The 13,412-nt window shown below is 47.5% G+C and overlaps 1 protein-coding gene across 2 annotated transcripts; it reads right to left on the bottom strand.

Annotated features, from left to right (window-relative positions):
- Nucleotides 1–5,530: 5,530 nt before the first annotated feature.
- On the bottom strand, nt 5,531–13,367 carry MRM3 (mitochondrial rRNA methyltransferase 3). 2 transcript variants are annotated; one of them, XM_036268863.1, is made up of 4 exons: nt 13,057–13,367; nt 12,581–12,825; nt 9,659–9,826; nt 5,531–6,484 (listed from the first exon to the last, which is right to left on the bottom strand). In XM_036268863.1, the coding sequence occupies exons 1-4, from the start codon at nt 13,365–13,367 to the stop codon at nt 5,943–5,945; spliced, it is 1,266 nt and encodes a 421-aa protein (XP_036124756.1). In that variant the 3' UTR covers nt 5,531–5,942. The 2 variants fall into 2 exon arrangements, with proteins under 2 accessions (XP_036124756.1, XP_036124757.1); XM_036268864.1 differs by lacking the exon at nt 13,057–13,367 and having other exon boundaries at nt 12,639–12,748.
- Nucleotides 13,368–13,412: the final 45 nt, after the last annotated feature.

The raw sequence follows: 13,412 nt of genomic DNA on the forward strand, positions 1-13,412 counted from the left end.
CTCTGGGAACCCTGCCAGTGTCTCCCTTGGGGGGTGGGGACAATTGAGGTTCACCTCACTTGGAAGATGGGCAAGATTTCTGTCTGCACCCTGTATCATTATCTTCTGGGGTGGCAGGAATAAAATCCAGTGAGACGTCCCTGGAAGTCATCGCGGCAGAAACATTAGGTCACCTGTGGTCCTTGTATGGCCCATACAGGGCTGACTGGACTACCTGCCACGAATGTCAGCTGGTTCTGTGATGCCGGAGTTCCCGTGAGAGTGGGTGTGCAGGTTAGTTAAGATCAGTGGGAAGCTTCACTAAAAAGGTGTATTCGGTTCGTATAATGGCGACCTCAGGGGGGACGTGCTGGGGGAGGAGCGCTTGGCCAGTCCAGTGAAATAATCTGTCTTGATAGTGCAAGATTGCTTAACGGTTATTGGTGCAGACGAAGTGGGTGGCTTCTTAATTTCCACTAAGCACCTCCAAAATACCTTACAATTCTTGTTGCTAATTGGAAGCAGGTTAAAACCCCAGCTGTGGCATACTCAGGGGTTTCCGACAGCAGCTAAGGAAGCCACGCTCTGCAGCTTGAGGCAGCATGGTGGTTGTAAAAATGCCACCCTGGGCTTCCAGATTTGTGTTCACCACAATGACTTCCAGATTTGACTCTGCCAGTTTGCACAACAGAGATGAGGGTTTGTTGTGTGTGTTGTTTTTGTTTTAAACCTGTCCCCAACAATAAAGATCTGCTTGTTTGGGATTGGCATTACAATGGCCAGCTGCAGATGCCAGAGGGCGACTGAAAACCAGCTTCCTTTGCCCCCCTCCTCGTGGGTCCTCTTAATCAGTGGCACTCACTAATCCGAGCACAGGGAGCCAGTACTGTTTTTTTGGCATCAGCCAAGCTTCAAGTGGTAATTTTCAGCCAGACTTTGTTTTTTCCTGTTGCCTAATTAAAGACACTGAAAAGCTGTTCTCTCCTCCTGCTGCCTTTTTCCAGGGCAGCAAAATGAATTCTGCAGTGATGTGAAGACGTAGTAGGTTATGGTCCAGCAACAGATCCAGCGGATCCAACAAGCTGTTGCTCCATCACCTGAGGGAGAAAAACCACACGTGCGCATGCACGTGCGGAATGGCTGTACACGTGAATGATAGTGCTGGGGGTGACCTGCGCGAGCGTCTGGTCATGCAGGCACGGGCGTGCACACATTCTGTTCCCTGGGTTTGCCCTGGTTAGCCTGGGCAGGCCCATGCTTGCCTGAAAGGACCGGGATGCTGCCGAAGTACAGGTTGTGAGGAGGCTCAGCCGTGCGCTCTGCAGCTTCTTTCTGGGTACCTGTGTGTGAACCAGGGACTGACGGGGCCCAGGCTCAGGAGGAGCTTTCAGATTCGCTCCGAAGCGGCTCAGTTGAAGTGAGCACTTGGCCTCCAGCCCTCTTTGCTGATACCAACAGGGACAAGAGCACCTCCTGCTTTCCTCCAGGCAGGCTGCTCAAGGGAAAATGCTTTGGGGACAAATAACTGTTGTTTATTAGCTTCATTATTGGTGCTATTGGTGCATGTGCAAAGGGTGAAATATTTCCCAGGAAACAAAAGGCTTGTATGGCCCTGGCCGGTTTGGTTCAGCGGTTAGAGTGTCGGCCTGCGGTCCAGAGAGACCCGGGTTCGGTTCCCGCTAAGGGCACGTACCTTGGTTGCAGTTTGTCCCCGGCCCTGGTTGGTCGTGTGGTGGCAGCCACTCGATGTGTCCCTTTCATGTCGATGCCCCCCCCCTTCTATCTGACAAAATATGGACAAATGCCCTCGGGTGAGAATTTAAAAAAAAAAAAAGGGGCCTTGTATGTAGGGAAATTTTATATTGGATCTGCTTTACAGCTAGGGCTTCTCCCACTGGGGCAAATAGGATCTTAGGATGTTCTACACACACCTTATATGTGAAGGTATGAGGTAGATATGCTTCATTTTCGAGACATAAGTATGTCTCACCCCCTTGGTGTTCGGAGTACTTCCCACGGCAGGAAATGTGTTGTTAAATTTGAGTAGGATTGTTTGGAGGGACTGCTAGCTTTCTATTCGATAACGTGCCAAGGCCGGTAGGCCAGTGGGAAGCCCAAAGGAGACGGGCAGCCTCGAGTCTGGATTTGTGGGTGCTCATGCCTCACACACATAAGTCGCCACAGGGACTAGAATTAGGATACAGCAGGAGGCAGGGGTCAGGACCAGGGCCATAAATCTCCTCTGGACGCCCGAGGCCACGGGAGTGCCCGACCAATCGAGCCGCTCTGCAGGTTGCAGTGCCAGGGAGGCTTGGACGCCAGGCCCGCTGCAGCCATGTCACCAAGTGGTGACTCCAACCTTTGTTCCCTTCGTGCATTTTGAGGAAGCAGCAGCTCTGGTGATGGCCCTTTCCAGCTATGAGGCTTCCACTGAGAAAAGTAGCTAGCTCTTCCCTACAAACAAGAACAGAACTGATAACCATCCTCAGCGTGTTCAGATTTCCAGTCTTGCTTGAACTTGGAGCAGCGGCTCAGCCTCAGCCTCCTGGGGCTGTCAGAGAGCTGGGCTCGCAGCTGCTTCCCCCGCGGCTCCGGTGAAACGCGCAACCTCGTTCAGAGACTAAGCCAGTCATGGGCTCACCCATTAATTTGGTTTTTAGCTTATGACCTTTGTGTATTAATTGATGAAGAGAGACAGAAATAAGATTGACGTTTAAAGGTGTCTACATGAGTGTTTCCTTAAAAAAAAAAGTAAAAGGTGAGCCAGTCAGGTCTGCTCCTGCAAGACGGCAGAGGTGGCTTGGCCAAGAGGGGAGCCCTGGGCCCTGCAGGGTAGCCAGGGATTTTCCACAGGATCTAGGGGACCCTGGCTGGATGTTCTGGGGGGCTTTGGTGGCAGAAAGTCAAAAGTTGAGTTAAATGCAGCTCAGCTTGGATGGTGATGACATCTGGTGTTGCTGTTAACCCTGGGGCAAGTGGTAGGTCCCAGGGGAACCAGTCCCGAGGTCTGTTCATCCTCTGGGCCTTCCTATGGAGAGCAGCTGTGACTGGGGAGGGAAAAAGGTTTCAGCTCCCCCTGCCCCGAAGCTCCTGGCCAGTGGCAAGGCCGTGGGTTCCCAGTGTGGCGTGGGGACATCAGCATTTGCCTAAAGCTGCTTTCTCAGAAGCTCCTTTCAAAGGGAAAAGTGCGAGGTTTTTTGTTTTGCTGTGACCACTTCTCATTTTTATACATTTTTCTCCTTAGTTTTTGGTCCACTGTCCTCCTACACTTCACATTCTGCCCAGAGAATGAGTGATAATCTGGATGAGTCTCCAACTTCCACCTCTAAGCTCAAATGGCTTGTGCCCTGGCCAGTTCGGCTCAGCAGTTAGAGCGTTGGCCCGTGGACCAGTCGCAGTTTCAATTCCTGCCAAGGGCATGTACCTCGGTTTCAGTTTGTCCCCGGCCCTGGTTGGGGTTGTGCAGGAGGCAACCAGTCGATGTGTCCCTCTCACGATGATGTTTCTCTCTCTCTCTCCCTCCCTTCAGATAGAGTGGGAACTCTATCTGAAGATAAATGGAAAAATATCCTTGGGTGAGGATTAAAAAGACAAACAAAAATGGCTTGCAAACTACCCCATGGTAGAGGGAGACTTTACTTCATCTCAGGGTTGGAAATGGTTTTGAGGTGTGGCTGCCACCTTGTGGCAGAAATCATATTACAGCCACGCTCAGGCACAAAGGCAAGGGGCAGCTAGGCCAACCTTCTCGTTTGTGACAGCTTCTTTCAGGCAAGCAGTATTTTGCTTGTCATATACTGCTCGGTAGTTATTTCCTGGGGAAATGGTGACAGAACACAGTTGGCCTCAAAATTGAGAATTCAAGATAGCGATTTCCAATATTCCACAAACAAGAACTTCACTTGCTTCCCCTGTAGAAAGGAAAATTCGCCCTTCCGTTCAATTATGCCCACCAAATACAAAAGGAACTCACAAGGCATGGTATATATGCCATTGACCACAAAGTGAAGATGATATAAATTTCATTTCCATCTTATACTCAGGATAAAATAGGCTTAGGATTACTTACCAGGTCTGCTGTTTTGCACAGTGTTGTTTTTTGAACAAGGACAAGGGATAGTTTGTCATTCTTCCATTGATTTTTATTTTGTAACAAAAGTCAGCAGGAAGAGTAACCCAGGAATAGAAACTGCAGACTGGTTTCATGCTGGGGACAAGCTTCCTTTTAGTGACTTGTTTCTTTAGCACTTTTCCAAGGTGTTGAGACACATTCAAATGTCAACAGAGTGGTAGTTTTCTGGGCTGCCTCCGAGGTTTAGCCTGCTGGTGTGATGGGCATTGTGGCTGTGAAGCTGGCAGACTAGACCTTAGCCTTTGTGGGCTCATCTGTTTTATAAAAGCTGATGGCCTTCAGAACAACCTGTGGGACATGTGTGTGGGGTCCGAGGCAGGCCCAGCCCAAAGGGAGGCACCAGAGCAGTCCAGTGAGCCTGGGAGAGCACAACCAACCAGAGGTTGTTCCTGCAGAAACCCCTCCCCTCAGACATGCCAAAGCAATTCCACCCTGCCACTTGGGGCATGAGTCATGCTTGATCTTTTGGTTCTCTTGAGAGAAAGTTTAACCAGGGACCTGGGGGAGCCAAAGGGGAAGAAGTAATGAGGATCAGTTTCTCTTGGGCATGCCAGGAACTCAATCTCCCTGGAATGATCAGCTGAAGGGCTCCCAAGGATCCTAACCATTACAGGTGTCACTGTAGAGAAGGGACGAATTAAAACTACACTGCTAGTGTCACTGTCCTCAACTCCAACCATATTCTCTGTGGCTGCAAAAGCATTGCTTGAACTAGGTCCCAGACTTCAGGCCCACCCACCTTCACATAATGACTTAAAAGAGTGATTACTATCTGCTTTTGCCCTCATGTTCCTGGCTACAGCCCAGCTGGCACCTGGTGAGGATCTAGCTTGCCCTTGTCCCCTGGGGGTTTCACAGAAGTGCAGGGTCTTGCTGCAGTTTTTGTGGGCCTAAGGGTCCCAAGCTCTCATCCTCAGGACCTCAGCCTCTCCCCTTGAAGGAGCTCTCTGTTTACACCGCAGCCAGGAATGTTGGCATTTTCCTAAGCAGTCCTGTTCCTCCACACAGGAGAGAGGATTAATGTAAATAAGTAACTCCAGTCATTACATTTAATCAAGTGTTATATAAAGTAGGGCTAACAGCAGGAAGCAAGTAAAAAGGGTAAGGCTTTCCTGCCGGATGCAGGATTAAGCTGGAGATTTTAAGACTGTTTTCTCCTTTTCTGAACAGAGTCCTCAAAAAAGATTATCTGTAGCCCTGGGTGATTTTTCTCAGTGGTTAGAGCATTGGCCCCTGGACTGAAGGGTCTCAGGTTCAATTCCCAGTTAGGAGCATGTATTTGGGTTGCAGGTTCAATCCCCAGCCCGTCAGGGTCATGCAGGAGGCAATCAAATGATGTATCTCTCACATTGATGTTTCCACTCTATCCAAAAATCAATGAAAAATATCCTCAGGTAAGGATTAACCAAAAAAAAAAAAAAAAAGATAATCTGCAGAGGTGCTAAGAAGGTGTAAATACAACTCAACAAACTATTTCACCAGAACCAGGGGAGATCGTGTTATAGATACACGATGGCTGTTAAAGTGGGGGCCACACAGACGACTGCAGAGACTGGCAGTCAAGGGAAAGAACAGGACTGCTGGCTACGGAATGCCAGCACCTGTAGCCTTCACATATGCATAAAATACCAGGGGCGATGGGAGATCTCGGGAAGAATTTTGACCTTTGTTATTTTTGGTAATAAGCAAAAGTGCAAGGAAATTCTTATTTTTCCAATAACCAACAGCATCATGCCTACCTGCTGGGACCAACATTTACCAGCTCTGCCAGTCTAACAGTGTAGGAGGAGCTGGAGACAACCTCAACCAAGGATAACTTCCATGTCCCCTCTCAGCGGTCACGCCTGTCTCTGCTCAAGTGTTCCACCCTTAAGCGCAGCTGTCTTCTCCCTTCAAAGAGTAGGATGCTGGCAGCCATGGCCGAGTTGAGGCTGTCCACACCCGGCACTACAGGGATCAGCAGCCTCTTGCCCCCTGTGCTCTCAGCCAACTGCAGTGACTCCAGGCTCACGCCATGGGTCTCCCCACCTATGACCACAGCTGCTGGCGCCTCTGTCCAATCCAAATCGTAACTCTGGACCTCAAGTTCAGGGAGCCAGCCTTCACTGGCTCCAGTTTCTAGATCTTCCTCCTCCTCTTCCTCATACTTGTGAAACTTCGAGAGTTGTCGATCACATACCCAACCATGGTCAATGGCTTTACTAGATATCTGGGCCTGGGCATAAAGGCCACAGTTGTCTGCCACATAGACCCGGGTATCATTGGGCAAGTAGTTGGGCACTGTTTCCCAGTCCAGATTGTTGATGATGGGCACCTGGAAATGTGCACCCATACCTGCCCGCAACACTTTGGGCTCCCAGGCATCCACACAGCCTGGAAAATAAAAGACAGGATCCAATTAAGATTATAAACCTTTCCAGACAAGAGGACTTTGGAGTAAACCACATTAATTCTGGATCAGGAGATAAAGCAAAAAATGTCCTACTGCAGCCTTCTTGATACCTGGCACCTTTGCCTTCCCCCATATGGCACTGTCCAGCAAAGGGACTGCAGGAGGAACTCCTGCTCATGCTGAAACAGAATCCATTCATCCCTTCAACATTCACCATACACATCTGCCAGACATTGTACAGGAGATACAAAGAGCATTAAAGTTCCCAACCTCGAGGAGCTCAGGATACAGAAGAAACATGAACGGAGTAACAGAAAACCCTTGTACAAAGCAGGATTATTAGGGGAAAAAAACCCCAGAGAACATAACACTGAGCTGGATCTTGAAGGACAGGAGGATCTTGGAGAAAGGCCCAGGCAAAAGACAAAGTTACAGAAGTGGGGAGAGAGCCACAGTCCAAACACTGTGAGTACGGTAGAGCAGGAAAACTGACGGGTAGGTGTGGTGGGAGATAAGGCAGAAGGCAGGCAAGGACCAATTTAAAGGAAGCCACGTACACTGGGTATGAGTTTAGGATTTTATCTAGAAAACAAGAGACATTGAAGGATTTTAAACAAAGTAGTGACAGAATCTGGTTTATGTTTTAGAAAGACCCATTTGGTCAATGTTGCATTGGTGGAGCAGGGAAAATAGTAGAAAGATGGGGAAATTAGATGGGAAGCAATTATAGTAATCCAGGGAGAACCAAGGCAACAGCCTTGTCATTCCCACACACACCTGCTCTTACAGTAAGAAGGCTAAAAGAACTCCTCTTTTATGTAAAGGCATGTGCTATAGCCCAACCACTCTATGCACTGGCAGACATTTCGCCTTTTCCAGGACCACAGTCTGAAGAGACAGCAGGACCAGAGCACCACCATCCTCCCCTGACTTGTTAGCACAAGCCTCCTCATTACAAGGTATTTTTAAAAGAGGGGCCCAGCCCTGACTGATCTGGCTCAGCAGTTGGAACATCAGCCAGTGGACCGAAGGGACCCGGGTTGGATTCCATGTCAGGGGCATGTACCTGGGTGGCATGTTCGATCCCCAGCCCCAGCTGGGGTTGTGTGGGAGGCAACCAATTAATGCCTCTCTCTCTCTCTCTCTCTCTTCTCCCTCTCCCCTCCTCCTACTCCCTTCCCTTCCTCTTGCCGTTCCCCTCCCTTCCCTTTCCTCTCTCCCTCCCTTCGTTCCACTCTCTCTTAAAAACAAAAAATCGCCCTGGCCGGTTTGGCTCAGCGGTTAGAGCGTTGGCCTGCGGTCCAGAGAGACCCGGGTTCGGTTCCCTCTAAGGGCACGTACCTCGGTTGCAGTTTGTCCCCGGCCCTGGTTGGTCGTGCGGGTGGCAGCCACTCAATGTGTCCCTTCACGTCGATGTCTCTCTCTCTCTCTCTCTCTCTCTCTCTCTCCCTTCCTCCCTCCCTCCCACTCTATCTGAATAAAAAAATGGAAAAATGTCCTCAGATGAGGATTAAAAACAAAACAAAACAATCAATGGAAAGAAATGGTGAGAATTAACCAAAAAAAAAAAAAAGAGGGGCCCAGCCCTGGCTGGTTTGCCTCAGCGGTTACAGTGTTGGCCCTTCTCAGGTTCAATTCCAGTCAAGGGCATGTGCCTCGGTTGTGGTTTGGTCCCTGGACCTGGTCAGGTAACCAATCAATGTGTCTCTTACATGGATGTTTCTTTCTCTTTCTCTCTCTCTCTCCTTCCCTCCCTCCCACTCCATCTGAAGATAAATAAGAGACATATCCTTGGGTGAGGATTTAAAAAAAAAAAGAGGGGCCCAGATTCATGAGGAGAGCTGTCTAGTTGAGCCCTCTACTTGGTGGGGAGTACAGGGTAAGGTGAGACTTCCCCTCACCTTCAATACTGGGCACCACCCCAAGTGCTCCCTACCACTCATACACCAGTCACCAGCATCACTGGGAAAACCATACCACCTGGATTCTGTAGGTACATTTCCAAAACCACACCCGCTTTCAGAGCTCTCACCGGTGTGGCAGGTAAGTGGGTACTGATGATGAAACCCCAGCACCTAACTCTCATGCTGGCAGAGAAATGTACTCGAACGAGTGACTAGGGGAACAGTTAAAAGGAGCAATTTAGGCTGGTCTCAGCAATGGGTGCCAGTACTAGTTTACACTGAGAGGTAACTTCAGTGTTTCTGATGAATGATCCTCTCCCTCCCACCCTCCCCCTAAGTTGTAATAGGCATTTTAGGCTTGTCTGTTTAGAACCAAGCTTACTAATCCCTATTTCTAAGGAGAGAAAACAGAAAAGAAATGTAATGAAGCTAATTTGTGTGGGGGGTGTTTGATTTCTGAGGCTAAGGGAAACATATCACAATTCATAACTGCACTCTGTTGAAATCATTCCTTTCACAGGATTCAGAATGTCAAACAATTAGAATGGTTTCATACACCCAACAATTTGGGGACTCAGGATCATTAAATAAAGGACTTGAAACCAAGTGTTAAAACTGGCATCTACTTCTTTCCCTGATTGATTTTAAGTTCTCTCTTTAATAACCTAGCAGGTATCAAAATAATTTTAAAAGAGCCCTGGCCAGTTTGGCTCAGCGGTTAGAGCGTCAGCCTGCGGTCCGGAGAGACCTGGGTTCGGTTCCCGCTAAGGGCACATACTTCGGTTGCAGTTTGTCCCCGACCCTGGTTGGTCGTGCGGGTGGCAGCCACTCGATGTGTCCCTTCACGTCGATGTTTCTCTCTCTCTCTCTTCCCCTCTCTCCCTCCCACTCTATCTGTACAAAAAAAAAAAAAAAGGAAAAATGTCCTCGGGTGAGGATAAAAAAAAAGAAAATAATTTTAAAAGACAATCAACATTTACTGAATTGCTATATGCCAGGCACAGTGCTAAGCACTATATGTGCATCATGTCACTTAATCCTCAAAACCACCCTACCAGGTAGATTCTGTTATCATACCCACATTACAGATGAGGAAACTGACACAATTACATTACAGATGAGGAAAATATCACTCACAAACATGTAGTTAAATAAGGGGCAGATCCAAAATTCAAATCTAGGTATGTCTACCCATAGAGCCAGCTCACTTACAAATGGCCACCCAGTCCATCCAGTCACATGCACTCTTACCTTTGAGGAGTAATACTTTGCTGCAGCCTGCCCCAGCAGCAGATCTCAGAATCGTCCCCAGGTTCCCAGGATCACGGAGATTGTCACAAATCAATAATAAGGGCAGTGAGTGGCGAAGCTGAGTCTCTGGGAATGTCATCTTAACATGATCAGGTTTGGCAAAAATCCCTGAGGAAATAAAACAGGCAGTTCACTTGCCTAATGTGGACAAAGGGCATAATCTGACTTTTCATTTACTTATCACTTCCTATATTCTTAATTACATGAATACATTCTGATTGAAAGCATTCAAACAGAAAGTCCTAAGAGTGATCCCTCCCCACCATAATCGCTTCCAATCTTGGAGTGTATCCTATCCTTTCAGAACTTGTTCCATGCACCTACCTATAGATATGTACATCTATCCATATATAGGTGCTTTTACTCTTCTACATTAAAAAAAAAATCATCCTCTGCCCAGCCGGTGTAGCTCAGTGATTGAGCATCGACCCATGCACCAAGAGGTCGCCGGTTCGATTCCTGGTCAAGGCACATGCCCAGGTTGTAGGCCCAATCCCCAGTGGGGGGCATGCATGAGGCAGCCAATTGATGCTTTCTCTCATCGATGTTTCTTTCTATCTCTTTCTCCTTCTCCCTTCCTCTCTAAAAATCAATAAAGGAAAAAAAGATTTTTTAAAATACTCTGTATTATTCTGTAACCCACTTATCTAACTCTATAATGTCTCTTGGAGAACTTACCACATCAATACATTTGGAGTTACCTTATTTTAACTGCTGCATGTTATTATTTTGTAACTTGAATGTACCACATTTATTTAACTCTTCCTCAACTGACTGACATCTAGATTATTTTCAATTTTCCCCATTATAAACAACCCTGCAATAAACATCCCTGTATGACTCTTTGTGCATGTCCAAGTATTTCCCTAGGAAAATCACCTATAATTTAAACAAATAGATGGTGCGTGTGCGCTATCATAATTGATATTGCCAAACTGCCGTCCCCAAAAGCTATTCCAATTTATTCACACCAAGAACACATACATACTTGTACCTACCCTATCAATGAAAGCAATGGAATGGTATCAGGCATTTGTGTGCTATAAAAAAAATCCTGCACTTAAGAGTCACAGATAGCCACCAGAGCATTCGGTGGTGTGGGGAACCTTAAAAGTCCTTTAACTTCTGCCTGAACTGCTAAAGTGAGGGGAACTCCCAAATTCTAGCGGCCCCACTTACATTACTGGATTTCAGAAGTCTGACAGGTAGTGCTAGATATTGCCTATTTCTCCCTTTGCCCCCTTCTCAAATCTGAAATAAAAGATAAAAAGGACATGCTAAATAATATATATTTTTAAAAACTATGAAATCACAACAACAGTCATAGTGACAAAGAGGCTATTGAAGTCCAGGATGGGCTAGCCACAGTTAGTACATACTTCCAAAGTGGCAAGCATGGTAAAAATGAGTGATACTTTCACTGTAGCAAGGAGTAATGTTTAGAAGTGTAGCTAATTAAGAGTACTGTTACTTAGAGTGGGTGGAAAACTTTAATAGTTCAAGTCCCCACCCTAGGGGATAGTTCTGAGCACAGAGGCACAGATTCCTGTGACATGCTGGATTACAGAAACAAGGGATAGTCCCCAGAATTTTCTCTCCCAACTAATACCTGCACAGTGAGCCCATTACAGGGGGAACCACAGGCACAACTGGTATAATGGGCCCTGGAATAAACATTAGAATCTTGAAGATAATTCCCCCTGCCCCAACTGTCCCTTACTATCCAAGAGAAACCTCTACACTTACCACCATTCAAGTGTGACGTTAAATATAACTCCAATGTCAAAAAGGTATAAAGAATTTAGTCTTTCCAGATTTAGAAAAAGCTTTCTAAGTACTAACAGACATCACAGTTACATAAAACCTTTAGTTAGATTCAACCAAATGAAGACAAGATTTCCTGTTCAATGGGCTAAATAAGGCAATAATTGTAGCTTACTGCTCAGACTTGCTTCTAGAAAAGAGAGTCAATGATAGGTACCACCACACTGGCAGAGGTTTTGTGGAAGAGGAAGGCTAAATCTTTTGGTAAACATTTCCTTAATTTTTAAACATTAAAGTTTAAAGAAGGGACCTAAAAAACAAAAAAAGATAGCCTTGGCTGGTTTGGCTCAGCAGTTAGCACGTCAGCCCGCAGACCAGAGTTCTGGGTTCAATTTTGACCAAGGGCATGTACCTTGGTTGCAATTCTCCCCGGCCCCAGTTGGGGTAGTGGAGGTGGCAACCAATCGATTCTCTCTCTCTCTTCCTCCCTCCTTCCCTCCTGCTCTATCTGGAGATACATGGAAAAATATCCTCAGGTAAGGATTAAAAAAATAAGATGTGGGGAATAAAGAGCCATAATACAAATGATTATGAAAAACTGGCTGCAGTTTCCACTAAAAATACTGTAAGGTGCATGATTTATATAAGATTTGAGAACCGTATTTTTTTGGGGAATCTTTTTTTCTTTTTTAATCCTCACCTGAGGACATTTTTCCATTTTTTTGTTCAGATAGAGTAGGAGGGGGGGAAGGGGAGAGGGACGGAGGGGGGGGGGGGGAGAGAGAGAGAGAGAGATAAAGAAACATCGACGTGAAAGGGGCACATTGAGTGGCTGCCACCCACAAGACCCAACCAGGGCCCGGGACAAACCACAACCAAGGTACATGCCCTTAGCAGGAACCGAACCCGGGTCTCTGGGGACCGCAGGCCGAGGATCTAACCGCTGAGACAAACCGGCCAGGGCTTTTCTGGGAATCTTAAAAAATAGTTAGGAAATAATATTTTGATTTCGGTTTAAATAAAATGGGTTACCCTAAAACAAGTATAAAAAATAATCCTAGGTCTCTATTTCTAGTGACACACTGTACAACAACTGACCCATTATTCCTTGTGGTGTTACTAGGTCGGACCATTCCTTGATATCCTCAAATTTCACCTTAATGAGGCTGACACCTTTCAGCTTATCAACGGGAAGCTCCTTTAGGTATTCCACCCGGCTAAAGAAGAAAACTTTAGGCACAGCACCAGCCTTGAGAGCGTCTGCGATCAGCCTACGACCTTCCAGCAGAATCTTCCCTTGCTTTTCCCGAAATGGCCTGGATTTAACTATTGTCATTACACTGCTGTGGGTGGAAACAAAAAAGACTGGTTACCAAACATGCCAAATACAGAGATACACCTAGTTCTAACAGAGACAGAAACAAACTTATCCGCGGTAGATACTTGTTCCGCGCTCCGTGCCTAATGAAAACCAGCAGGTGTTCCTGGAGTAAGTCCTCCAACTGGAGGAAAGAGGTCAAGGTTCCGCTGTGAAGCGGGAAGAGAAATACTTTATAAGGTTTAGGAACACACACCTCAGCCTTTTGTCCCCGGGTAAAGCCTTATCGTAGCGAAGCCCAGACTGTTCCCAAGTACTGGGCGTCTGGGATTGGGGCGCCGGAGAGGGCTGCTTCAGTGGCTGCGCGTGGGGGCTGGCCTCAGCCGCCGCCTTCCGGGGCTGCTTCCCCTGGCCGGGCTTCCGGTCCACCACCTGTCCCGACGGAAACACTTTCACGGGGCTCCGCCGCAGCGCCCGGACCCAGCGCCGGGGGTCGAGGTCCCAAGTCTGGAGCACCGGCAGCAACGGTCGCGGGGCCCAACACGCGGTCCTCACCAGGATCGCCATCTTCCCCGGCGCCCTGGGCTGCGTCACGAGCGTGCGCCGGCGGCG

The sequence above is a fragment of the Molossus molossus genome, unplaced genomic scaffold (genome assembly GCF_014108415.1).
Source record: "Molossus molossus isolate mMolMol1 unplaced genomic scaffold, mMolMol1.p scaffold_m16_p_19, whole genome shotgun sequence".
Classification (NCBI taxonomy): Eukaryota; Metazoa; Chordata; class Mammalia; order Chiroptera; family Molossidae; genus Molossus; species Molossus molossus.